This window comes from Argentina anserina, chromosome 5 (assembly GCF_933775445.1).
Source record: "Argentina anserina chromosome 5, drPotAnse1.1, whole genome shotgun sequence".
In the NCBI taxonomy this organism is placed as follows: Eukaryota; Viridiplantae; Streptophyta; class Magnoliopsida; order Rosales; family Rosaceae; genus Argentina; species Argentina anserina.
Genome location: NC_065876.1, coordinates 13,235,374 through 13,248,808, shown reverse-complemented (window position 1 = coordinate 13,248,808; position 13,435 = coordinate 13,235,374). Strand labels below are relative to the sequence as shown.

The 13,435-nt window shown below is 38.0% G+C and overlaps 1 protein-coding gene across 1 annotated transcript; it reads left to right on the top strand.

Moving 5' to 3' along the window:
* The first annotated feature begins 1,961 nt into the window (after positions 1–1,961).
* Positions 1,962–9,092, top strand: LOC126796169 (ABC transporter B family member 2-like). The gene is made up of 12 exons (XM_050522934.1): positions 1,962–2,279; positions 2,408–2,462; positions 2,571–2,750; positions 3,600–3,796; positions 3,888–4,147; positions 4,500–5,040; positions 5,339–5,718; positions 6,003–6,415; positions 6,914–7,155; positions 7,244–7,491; positions 7,729–8,141; positions 8,462–9,092. The coding sequence occupies exons 1-12, from the start codon at positions 1,962–1,964 to the stop codon at positions 9,001–9,003; spliced, it is 3,789 nt and encodes a 1,262-aa protein (XP_050378891.1). The 3' UTR covers positions 9,004–9,092.
* Positions 9,093–13,435: the final 4,343 nt, after the last annotated feature.

The window sequence follows — 13,435 nt, the reverse complement described above, 5'->3', positions numbered from 1 at the left end:
CTAGTACATACGTACTTCCATTTATTTGCTCAAAGCCGTTCAGCAGCTTATCCTGTCCCATTTTGTGCCAGAGCATCATGTTGCCACGTACCAGAATTCTAAAAATTGATCGATAGACTATAGATGATGATCGGTTACGGTTGAATAGGGGACCGGCCATTGATCTAGAGAAGGCAATCGATCGGCGGAGCTCTCGATATTATATTATGCATGTGTGGTTTGTCAATCAATTCCTTGATCGAGCTTAAACAAGCTCTACCTACACAGAAAGTGAAGGGGTGTACTATTAGAAAACGATTGATTATGATAACAAATAATTGAGAAAGCAAAGTAAGTTGGTGTGTAAGTTTACTCATCCATCGTGTTCTAATATGAACGACTTGTCTATAGCTTATTCGATCACAACGTAACTCGATCGATTTAACGTAAGTATCAAGTATTTGTCTAAATATAGATCATGTACATCTATTGCGTGTGTTCCCCAAATATGATCATAGGAAGATATTCAGTGCTTTAAACTCCATTGAAGTATTTAACCCAGGCCAGTGACACTGAAACATCACCAATATGAACCCTACCATGTGGATGGACCTTAACAGAATAATAAACAAGTCTTTCTAATGAGGACCATCATCTTGTTAAGGATTAGTTGAGTACCAAACAGATTCACACACTTTTCGATCAAATATCTATAATTCAACCGTTTAGTTTGTAGATATATATATATATATATATATATAAATAAGTAGATTATCATTGTAATTTTTTGTTCAAATTGAAAATCATTAAGACATTTATAAATGTGATTTACTCATTATGAACTTGAACGGTTCATGTTTAATAATTTTAGTCCGTTCACTAATTTGATTTACTTTGATACCTTAACCATTACTAAATTGGTTGAAATTTTGTACAATTAAACTACTTATATAGACCTAAAATCTAAACTGTTAAAATGAAAAAATATAATCAAGAAATATGTCTAATTTACAATTTAGTCTTTGGACCTCACCAAGATGGTCTCCCTAATAGATACTACAACTCTTAACAGTTGAGATGGTCACAACTATACAAAACAAGCTAAACTAAATCTCCACCTTACAATTCGATTGTGGGCCTCTCAAACTCATGAGAAACTGCATGATGTTATATAATATGTGACAAAAGATGGAACAAGTCATGGGAGGAACTCGATCTTCAAATTTATATACACCAAGACACTAGTTGCTGCAGATAGCTTTGGAAATCAATAAAGCCCTCATGTCATGCCAACCCAGCTTAAAGCCCTCATGTCATGTCAAACAGGAAACTCGTACATCCATCTACCTCACTCGAGAATTAAATTTTCAGAGTGAGACTGCAGCTAGAGCCAAAATCTCATAACGCCATCCGCAGATTTTGTCATAAAGGAAAACGAATTGATATCTCAAAATGGAGAGGGTTAATTAGATAATGTCTAGCAGCTATCTACAATTCTACAATTGATGACTTGATAAATAATCTAAGGTTTAACATAAGATGACATTTCATGAAACTCGAAGGTGTATCAGATTATTCAACTATCGAGTTCGCTTTCTACTTAAGTCTATTGGAGTTATTATGGAGGAGATCGATGAGCTTATATAATTATAAGCCCCAACTGTCTCGGTGACCAAGTCACAATTCAATACCACCTGCTTATGACTATATCTCTATCCTCCTCTTAATGGCATATCTAACTTTTGTTCCTCTCTCTATTCTTTCCATAATGCAACCATTTAACACCTCCATCTGGTTACTCCAATCCTTACAAACATGAATCCTGTACATTGTTTTCTTTTCACTCACCAATTCAATTCCACCGCTCTCATACGTTCACTTACCTAACCCTGTTTTCTTTTTCACTCGCCAACCGATTTATATATACCACTAAGCACACATACTCTCATCTCTTCTCTCCTCAACACTATTAAGGTTTCAACATGACTTCAAAGCCGGATGCATTTTTCTCGTCCGGCAACGTCAACGGCGATCATGCTGATGACGACGATATGTTGAAGCTGAAGGAGAAGAAGACGAAACAAGAAGAAGAGAAAGAGAACAGGAAGCGCAACGTTCCATTACTCAAGCTCTTCTCTTTTGCTGATTCTTACGACTGCGTTTTGATGGCGATCGGATCTGTCGGGGCTTGTATTCATGGCGCGTCAGTCCCTATCTTCTTTATCTTCTTCGGAAAATTGATAAATATCATCGGCCTTGCTTATCTCTTTCCCAAAGAAGCTTCCTCTAAAGTAGCCAAGGTATAATGGTACCTCGCTTTAAAAATGTTACCATGCTTTAGTTGGTAAAAAAAAAAAAACGAACCTTTCAATTCAAACACGTCCATATCTGGGTTTTAATTAATTCTTGTTGTTTTCTTTCTGCGCAGTACTCCTTGGATTTTGTATATCTCAGTATAGCTATATTGTTTTCGTCATGGACCGGTATGCATTAAGCTCCTCATTACTAATATTTTTGAATAGTAATTTTTCAATAATGCATGTGAAATCAAACAATAATTAAAAGTAATTTAAGTGATCTTAATCTTGTAGAGGTGGCTTGTTGGATGCACACTGGGGAAAGACAAGCAGCGAAAATGAGGATGGCGTATTTGAGAGCCATGTTGAATCAAGATATAAGTCTTTTCGACACGGAAGCTTCTACTGGGGAAGTCATTTCTGCAATCACAAGTGACATCCTTGTAGTTCAAGATGCTCTTTCTGAGAAGGTAGGTAAATTTATCAAGGATCATATGCCAAGTAATTCCATACATGCATATCTACTCAAGGTAGGTCCAGCCCTGATTTATTGATATCGAACAGACTGGTGGGCAAACGGGCAATCATCATTATCATCATCATCATAATCATAATCAAGAAAATAATCAAGAGAAATTAATGAGTCAAAAATAGTCGGTAGGTTTTTAATAATTGTGAACAAAATTAATTGGTGAAATTAGTGTGAGGCATGCATTAGTTTCTAGTGCTCGTTCGATGAAGACGATGCGAAGAAGTTAATGCAAAGAGCATTTATAAGTCGGTTGAGGAGGTCGGTTGGGTGGTTGGCGCTACGAGATTTGGAGTTCCAGCTGTGGATGCATATCTATTTCTGGAAATTAGTTATTGCAAGTTTGAAACAAGAAATTGAATTTTATCTATAAAACCATAATTTAGTCTGCGCAATTTCAAAAAATTTTGTGGGTTTATTTTGATATGATCCGCTTTCGAATGATCGAGCCGGCCCGGGTCGGGTCGGGTCGAATCATGTAATGATACTGCTGGGTCTGTGTATATGAAACCCCGCGTTAATAAATTGGTCAGATATAAAAAAAAAATCCAGAGGACAGAAAAGTTAAAAAAGAAAACCCTAGAATTGCAAAAATATCCAGTTGCAATTTCAAAAAGAAGGAGTTTAGTTACATGTTAGCTGGAAAACTGGGTTTAATTTTGGTATAGTCAGGAAAAAAAATCCCTGGCTCATAAGTATGCAATGATGAAGATGATGATGTTGTATAGATGACATGTTTGATTTTGTACAGTTTTCAGTTGTTTAATATGATGCATGTGATGGTGTGCAGGTAGGGAACTTCATGCATTACATAAGCAGATTTCTAGCAGGATTTATAATTGGGTTTGTAAGGGTTTGGCAAATTAGTCTGGTCACTCTCTCCATTGTACCCCTAATTGCCCTTGCCGGTGGAGTCTATGCCTATGTCACTATTGGCCTCATTGCTAGAGTCAGAAAGTCCTATGTCAAGGCTGGTGAAATTGCTGAAGAGGTCAGAGATCAATGACCCCTCGATCGCTTTTTCTCTTTAGAACACTATGATTTTCTAGTGGTTTGATGTTTGTATGAATTTGATTGAATAGGTGATAGGAAATGTAAGGACAGTGCAAGCATTTGCAGCAGAAGAAAAAGCTGTAAGGCAGTACAAGACAGCTCTGTTGGGTACATACAAGTATGGGAAGAAAGCAGGACTGGCCAAGGGTTTGGGGCTTGGATCGCTGCACTGTACCCTTTTTCTTTCATGGGCATTGCTCGTTTGGTTCACTAGCATTGTTGTGCACAAGCATATTGCTAATGGCGGCGAGTCTTTCACCACCATGCTTAATGTTGTTATTGCTGGCCTGTGAGTTCATTTTGTTCTAGTATCTTCGCTCATTGGTCATTGCATCACATTCGTATTTTCAATTACATTGAAATTCTCTTCAAATTTTCCCACATGTTCTACATATACAGAGTATAATCAACTAGCTCAGATTTCATCTGATGATGGAGACACGGCTAGTTACAGAATTGTGTAGCAGTTTATATGTAGAACATGTGGAAATGGGAGATAATCTCAATGCATGTGTTTAAAATTTATGCATTTGATTGAGTTGATTGTTGTTATTGTGATGAATCTAGGTAGCCTGGAATTGTATTTAGAGTTCAAATAAGATCAAACCAGATGATACTATTGTTTTCTCTTTGCTTGAAAGGTCACTCGGGCAAGCAGCGCCTGACATCTCTGCATTCATTCGAGCCAAAGCAGCTGCTTATCCCATATTTGAGATGATAGAGAGGAACACAGTGAACCAATCCAGCAGTATAACTGGCCGGAAACTGGACAAACTTGAGGGGCACATCCAATTCAAGGATGTATCTTTTAGCTACCCATCTCGTGCAGATGTTAGTATTTTCGATAAGCTCAATCTTGATATCCCTGCTGGGAAGATTGTAGCTCTTGTGGGAGGAAGTGGTTCTGGCAAGAGTACAGTTATATCTTTGATTGAAAGATTCTATGAGCCACTTGGTGGCCAAATATTGTTAGATGGAAATAATATAAGTGAACTTGACCTCAAATGGATGAGGCAACAAATTGGGCTGGTCAATCAGGAGCCTGCTCTTTTTGCAACAAGCATTACGGAGAATATTCTTTATGGTAAAGGTGATGCTTCGATGGATGATATCAAACATGCAGCTAAACTTTCAGAGGCTCTTTCTTTCATAAATAACCTCCCAGAGAGATTCGAAACTCAGGTATGGATACACAAATTCTATTACAACCATCATTATGTATTATACATGTGTGTGTGTGTGTGTGTAATTACTATACAGGCAAGAAAAGTACTGCATTATTAGTACTTGCAACTTCTTTTTAAAACAAACTTCAAGCTATGAGTACCAAAAAAAAAACTTATGTTGCATGTTTGCTATATAAATCACTTTGTTTAATCATGATCCTTATTACATTGCAAAGGAAATGTGTATAAATGAGGAATTGTTGCTTGTCTTCTTCTTTTTTCTGATGGACTGATGATAAAATTTTCTTTTCCAGGTTGGTGAGAGAGGCATACAACTCTCTGGAGGACAAAAGCAACGGATTGCAATAGCACGCGCAATTGTGAAGAATCCATCAATTCTTCTATTGGATGAAGCAACAAGTGCACTGGATGCGGAGTCTGAGAAGAGTGTGCAGGAGGCACTTGATCGTGCCATGGTAGGGCGAACAACAGTAGTGGTGGCACATCGTCTGTCCACTGTCAGGAATGCAGATATTATTGCGGTTGTGCAAGAAGGAAAGATAGTTGAAACTGGGAGCCATGAGGAGCTAATTTCTGACCCCAATGGTGTCTATGCAGCACTTGTTCATCTACAAGAGACAGCTTCTTTGCAACGTCCCTCCACATTTGGTCCTAGCTTAGGACGGCCACTGAGGTACAATTTAGACTCTTACATCTTGCAGTGTTTGGGTTAAAATTCTGGTGCTCATACTAAACTGTTCTTGTAAGTTCTGGAATAATTGCAGCTGTTGAAATAGCTGTCGGCTTTGTAGATGTACTCCTTTATAGTATTGATAGACATACATAATGTGGGAGCATTTACTATATCCCCTACTTGCTGAATTTACTGATAGGAATAAAAAATCCTCTATGCCGTATAATATACTACAGATTTCAGTTAAACTGGGAATGACATATATTTTCCATAAAACTTTGTAGCTTAAGGTATTCACGAGAGTTATCTCGCACCACCGCAAGTTTTGGTGCCAGCTTTCGATCTGATAAAGAATCTCTTGGCCGTCCTGGTGGTGATGGAACAGAGTTTAAGTCAAGGCATATATCAGCAAGTAAATTGTATTCCATGGTCCGTACAGACTGGCATTACGGGGTGATGGGCACCATTGGTGCCCTTATTGCTGGAGCTCAGATGCCTCTTTTTGCTCTTGGTGTCTCTCAGGCTCTAGTTTCCTATTACATGGACTGGGAAACAACATGTCGTGAGGTTAAAAAGATCTCTTTACTCTTCTGTGGGGCTGCAGTGTTAACTGTCTTTGTTCATGCGGTAGCTCATCTTTGTTTTGGTACTATGGGAGAGAGACTCACTCTTCGAGTTAGAGAGAAGATGTTTTCTGGTATGCACATTTACATACTTTTTACATAAAACAGAAATGAAATACTAAATTTCTTAATGCTTCTGTTGATTTCTTTATATATGTACATTCCAAGATTTGTTCTTCCGTAGAAAGTAATCTGTAGAATTGATAGGATGTCTTTACTTTTATTTCATTTACATTGATGGATCCTTCATTCTCTTGAAAACGCATTAGAAGCATTTGAGTTATACTTGATGGTGATAATGTGTATTTTTTTTTATCTGCAGTACTACAAAAGCGAACGGTTAAAAAGCTTCTAAGAAAAATTGTAACCTTTAGGGATAGTACAAAACTGTCAAATTTAATGATTGAAGACCACAGCATTCACTAGGTTTAACTTCGTAATCCAGAGACCATGATGGCTAGTATAATATGGATAGCTCCCCTTTACTGGGATATAAAGTACTTCAAAAATATTGTTCTAGTTATTAATTTTGATATTGCCTTTTCATATTTAATCTTTTTATCTAATTGCAGCAATACTAAGGAATGAGATTGGATGGTTTGATGATACAAACAACACCAGTGCTATGCTATCGTCTCGTCTAGAAAGTGATGCTACTTTATTACGAACTATTGTTGTTGATCGTTCAACAATTCTTCTACAGAATGTGGGTTTGATAGTGGCCTCATTTATCATTGCCTTCATCTTGAACTGGAGAATCACATTAGTGGTCTTAGCTACATATCCTTTGATCATTAGTGGTCATATCAGCGAGGTCCTATACCATTATTTCTTTCAGCTGTAGTTTTGAAAGAATAACTGAATAAGAATGTTATGCCAACAGTTTCTACCTTTTGTTACAGAAACTTTTCATGAAAGGCTATGGTGGCAACTTGAGCACAGCATATCTGAAAGCTAACATGCTAGCTGGGGAAGCTGTAAGCAACATCCGCACTGTTGCTGCATTTTGTTCTGAGGAGAAGGTCATTGACCTTTATGCCCGTGAGCTTGTTGAGCCTTCTAGACGCTCATTTACTCGTGGTCAGATAGCTGGCATATTCTATGGTGTATCTCAGTTCTTCATATTCTCATCCTATGGCCTGGCCTTGTGGTATGTTACTTATACCTCCATCAGCCCTCCACTTTTCTATTACATTGGCAGAATTCTGTTGTCATTGTTTGATGCTTGGCTGAAAGGTCCAAATACTACTTTTGTTCTATGGAAAAATCAAATATGTAGTACAAACATAAAGCTTATTTAATTTGTCATATGTATAAGAATTCAGTCATGACAGAAGAGCTAGATATGGTTCTAAGCATAAATCCTTTTATTTTTTGTCCCAATCAGGTATGGTTCTGTTCTAATGGAAAAGGGGCTTGCTAGCTTTAGATCTGTCATGAAATCATTCTTTGTATTGATTGTAACGGCATTAGCAATGGGTGAAACTTTAGCACTTGCCCCAGATCTTTTAAAAGGGAACCAAATGGTGGCATCAGTTTTTGAAGTCACAGATCGCAGAACAGAAGTCCTAGCGGACATAGGAGAAGACGTTACAAAACTGGAGGGGACAATTGAGTTAAGAGGTGTTCAATTTAGCTATCCTTCAAGACCAGATGTAGTCCTTTTCAGGGACTTCAATTTGAAAGTTCATTCAGGAAAGACTATGGCATTGGTGGGTCAAAGTGGTTCTGGTAAAAGCTCTGTGATTTCTTTAATTCTCAGATTTTATGATCCGACAGCTGGGAAAGTTCTGATAGACGGTAAGTCTTATGCATAAGGTTTTGCTTAACATCTTAGACAAAGAACAATAGAATTTTAATATAGACGAAAACAACTCAGAGCATTTTAATTGTGAAGGAAAAAATGCGAGCGGAATGGACACCCCCCTTTTTAAACTTCATGACATGACATGAAGTTGGTTTAAAAGAAGTAGGAGAGAGAGAGAGAGAGAGAGAGAGAGAGAGAGGTGCCAATTTATTCACCTAAGTTATAGAAGATGTCATAGTTTAATAGTTGGTTCAATTCAGGAAATGATTTTCAAATTATTGCTAGAATGATTTGAAATTGTATGTCATTGCAGGGAAAGACATCAAGAAAGTAAATCTCAAATCTCTGCGGAGACACATTGGCCTGGTTCAACAAGAACCAGCTCTCTTTGCTACATCAATTTATGAAAACATCCTATATGGAAAAGAAGGAGCTTCTGAAGCAGAAGTAATTGAAGCGGCCAAGCATGCCAATGCACACAGTTTCATCAGTTCCCTTCCTGAGGGCTACTCCACTAAAGTTGGAGAGCGCGGGGTGCAACTATCCGGTGGTCAAAGGCAAAGGGTGGCCATTGCCCGAGCAGTTCTAAAGAACCCTGAAATTTTGTTACTAGATGAGGCCACCAGTGCTCTAGATATGGAATCTGAGCGGGTAGTACAACAAGCTCTCGACAGATTGATGAAGACTCGTACAACAATAATGGTGGCGCATAGGCTGTCCACTATAAAAAATGCCGATGAAATTTCAGTCATACAAGATGGAAAGATTGTGGAGCAAGGAAGTCATTCAACTCTTATAGAGAACAGAAATGGAGCATATTACAAGTTAATAAACATTCAGCAGCAGCAGCATTGACCATACAAAAATGTGAACAGGATTACTCAAATGATTTTTATGTAGGAGATTTATTTTCATCCTTTGTAATTCTTTTCATTTTCTCTCTAAATTACAACATATAATGGAGATTACTAGTGCCTGAAAATAATGACAATACATATATGTCGGGAATTTCTGTACAAATATGAATATACTGGCATTTCTTAGTAAAGGCTAGGGTTTAGCAAACTGAGAAATTAGAGACGTTATTAAGATTGATTGTGTGACTCTTTGATTTTTTAATCTAACAACGCAGTCTCAAATATATATAATTAAATGTACGGTACACCATGAAAACACTCTGGCCCGTTTCATAGGGCAACGAAATTGAGAGTGCACCGCCTAACTATGAAAACAGAAAAACCTAGCAAACTAATCTACCCCCAAATTAGATCTATGACCAAATCCGCTACAGTCTCGCTGAAAAAGTAACCAGAAAAGAAAGAACTAAAAAAGCTCATGTCAATATCCGCTAACTTATGTCTGAAACTGAAACCGGAATCAGACAATAAATGCCTCCAGGTTCCAATGCAAAGTGGACCAAACTCTTAAAGGCCCAAAGCTGGATAACAAGCCCAAAGCCCAAAGCCCAAAGCAAATTCAACAGCAAAAACCCTACGCCGGCAATCACCGTCTTCCCCGTTATGGGCTCCTCCCCAAGCACCACCCTGCCTAGGTCGTCGGAAGACTGCAACACCACCCCGCAAATCAATGGGAACCACACTCGCCGGAACCACAACATCACCCTTTGCCTAGACCACCATCTGACACAACCAAGGTGAGAAATCGACGACATCAAGACTCGAGGAGAGAGCATAACCACCCCTCCACAGAGATCCGCCGCCGCCAGATCGAACCCACGGGCCAAACAACCACCAAGGTTCAAATCCGAATAGGAAAAGCCTTGCCTTTACCAAGAGCACCGCCACGGGAGAGGAAGAGGCCACGAAGACAGGCAGCCTAGGCCACCCGGTTGCTCGAAGCTGGACGAAACCATCCTCGCTAGATGCGCCGCCGCCGCCGAGAGAGAGCAAAGAGTTAAAACCAGAGAGAGTCTCATAGTTTTTTTAGCGTACAACTTACAAAAGTTAATAGTATCTTAGAGTACGTAATTAATCAATTAAGGACCTTGGTAGGAGGAGCCTCTTCATCTTGTTGTAAGCTCCCTCTTTGTGCGACTCTTTGTTAAACAACGGGCACATTTCATTTGTCCTTTTCGTAAAAGAGAATTCCGTTGATAAATAAACTAGTACAGGTGAGGCATCGATCGGCCGGAAAAATTGATCTTATGAGTTTTTCTTGTGATTTGGTATAATTGTTGTAGGTAAAAAAGAAATGATGGTTGTTTTTATAATTGTACTAATAGTTGCAATAAAGAATGTCGTTCCGATGAATTTTCTCCTGAAATAGAAAATGATGAAGAACTTGATATGGAAGACGAGAATCTTGAACTACTTTCTCAAAGTCAGCTACAACAAAGAGCAGAGGCTAATGCTTGGAAACTATTGCTGAAGCTATGTGGGAAAATAGACCACGGAATGGTGATAATGAAAGTCAAGAAGATAACAATGATATTGAAGGCAATGCGAATGAAAATAATGAGGACAATGCGAATAAGAGGGATCATGAAGACTATGATGACAATGAGGTCGGAATGAATGAGTATGCAGCCTCTTAATGTACTTTTCTAATTATCTTTGTAATTTTCACTATATAATATTTGGTTGTTTTTATATTTTTATTACTTTGTAAAATACATTATTATTTTGTAATTTTTTAAAAAAGAAAACCAACTTATTAATTCTCCATGTTCTATATTTTATTATTTAATAATAATATAAAAATCATACATGCACTTGTGAAATCCAAGCAAATCAAGACAAATCTGGTCAATACAATACAATGAAATCTGGCTGAATCTATGTGGAATTGAAATAATTTATGGATTTTCAGAATCCGTTGATTATAATAAATCAATCAGAATCATTTAAAATCAGAATTGAATACACCCCCTAAGCCTAGCTGGAAAAAATAATGAATCCAAAACATTTAGAAGGGCATGTATTGAAGTTGATCTTAAGTTTTACAAACTCCTCCGTCGACCTTTAGTGGAAGTTGAAAACAAAGCATGTGTACGAGGGATTATCAATGACTTGCTTTGAATGTGGCTGCTAAGACAGTGACCGCCGTGTTAAACATAATGTACTTTTTTTCAACGATTTCAGCAGGTTAATGCCACTGCTAATGGAACTCCAGTCTCAAAGTCATAATGAGTGCTCCAGTCATGCAATGACTATGAGTGCTCCAGTCATGCAATGACTATGAGTGCTTGGATCCTTCATGACATACTATAAACTACGCATAGTGGTCTACTCATCTCTAGTCTACTAAGAATCTGGATAATTCGTCCCTTGAGTTGAGAGTCTGCATAGTTTGTCGGTAAGCCAAAGGTTTGCGGTTCACAAAAAACTGTAACATAAATTAGACGAAAGGGGTATTTTACTATTAACCCAAATTTTAGAATTATTTTTAAAGAAAAACTCACATATTTTTTTATATTATACACCGAATCATTGTCTAAACTTTATATTTCAAATGTAGATTTTGTTCATTTCAACAATTTATACCAATATACATGTTTCTATCTATTAGGTAACAGTATGGAATGAAGAAAATGAAAATTTTGAACACAGAACAAAGGTTTACCATACAAAAATTCACAATAATACTAAAAAAAAATATTTTAGAAATATATATATATATATATATATATATATATATGTATATATCTCTCATGATAACATACCTTAATGATAGATTGAAAAATTGAAACGAACGAACGATACAAATACACAACAAACTTGAAAATTTGGAATTTCCTTATATGATTGATCTACAAGAGCTAGAATAATAATTTAATTCGAAAACTGTAATAACCTGAATTTTCGAGTTTAAATTCTTTTAATTTCTTACAATTATTATGCGTGGTAATTCGAGTAAAATCGCATTATACACCTTCTCGTCGATGTCTTTATGAAATGAAAGTGATTTCAGAAATTTAAGGTTGAAAAACGTTACGTTTTCAGTGGCTCAAGAGTCGACTTTTATTATGTCGCTCATCTCTAAAAACTTCATTCACGAAAGTTGTAGAGCTCGTAGATACGAGTTTGTGGACACGCGACACACTTTAATCGGATGTCGTACGTAGAAGATGTTAGCAACAGAAATTTAGTTTCCGATTTTGGAAGGCTATAAAAATGGCATTTTTGGAAACTAAAAACGCCCGACCCCGACCCGATTTCCCTTTCCATCCAATCCTTTCCAACTGGCGATCTCCTTCCACCAGCTGGTGAGAGTGGGGCATGAGGCGACCGTCGCAGGCTCCTCCTTCTAGGTGTGAATCGACCGGCGGTGAAGCTCGAATCGAGCCATTTCGTCTCTGATCTTCTACCTCCAATCTAGGTTCTAGCGGCGGCGATTTCGACGGTTTACGGCCAACTTGGAGCGAACTACAGGTATGGTTACGATATACTCCTCATCATCTACATCTTTGATGTTGGACGTTTTGTGAATTGTGGAAGTTTGGGCAGAGGTGATGGTGGTGCGCGTGCCGCCGTCTAGGGCGGAGCGTGGGAGCAGGTGAGGGCGGTATTGACTAGGTATTAGGCCTAGGACGGTGTAGGCAGGAAATTGCTGGGTTTTATGCGCTGCAAGTGAGGTCACGCGCGGCTACTTTAGGCGGCACGCGAGCCCCATACGCGGGTACTTTGGGCGGCGCGGCTGCCGGAGGGTGGAGCGTGAGCCCCACGCGCGGCCGTCTGTGGCGGCGCGTGAACAGTGTTTTCAGGACAATGTTTTTTCGTGAACAGTGTTTTCAAGACAATGTTTTGCGGGTACATCTAAGGATGTTGTTATGCTACTACGTGACTGAAAAAACGAGTGAGAGAATCGCTCTTGGTGTCGTAGAAGTTGCACGCTGGAAATAAGGTGATTAAATCGCACTATGAAAAGTCTACACTTGACGGTGACTCATATTTTTGATTTGTTTCAATGAGTGAACTATGACATCGATATAATATAGTGGGTTTGTGTATGTGTACAAAAATGGTAAATACAATACATATACATGAGTTGCTATATTATATAATGTTACAGTTTTTATTTAAATTATGAAATTTTATTGTTTGTGATTAATTGTGGCGGATGAGACCGGAAGGGAGATAATGTACCTTCCGTATAATGGATTATGAGAGTCATTTGGTTGTAGTACATAAACATGCGTGAATTGTTATATTGTACCTGGTTTGTTATATTGTACGTGGTTTTAACATTGAGTCTTGTTAAAACGTTTTCTGATCTTTAGACTGTGATGATATTAAATCGGAACCAAGCTTTGGTCGGATGTTGGTTA

Bases quoted from the DNA above. Each gene is read 5' to 3' on its own strand.
- LOC126796169 (XM_050522934.1), top strand. From the start codon at position 1,962: ATGACTTCAAAGCCGGATGCATTTTTCTCGTCCGGCAACGTCAACGGC. The intron at 2,463-2,570 runs GTATGCATTAAG...TTAATCTTGTAG, and splicing joins ATTGTTTTCGTCATGGACCG to AGGTGGCTTGTTGGATGCAC. The intron at 2,751-3,599 runs GTAAATTTATCA...GTGTGCAGGTAG, and splicing joins TGCTCTTTCTGAGAAGGTAG to GGAACTTCATGCATTACATA.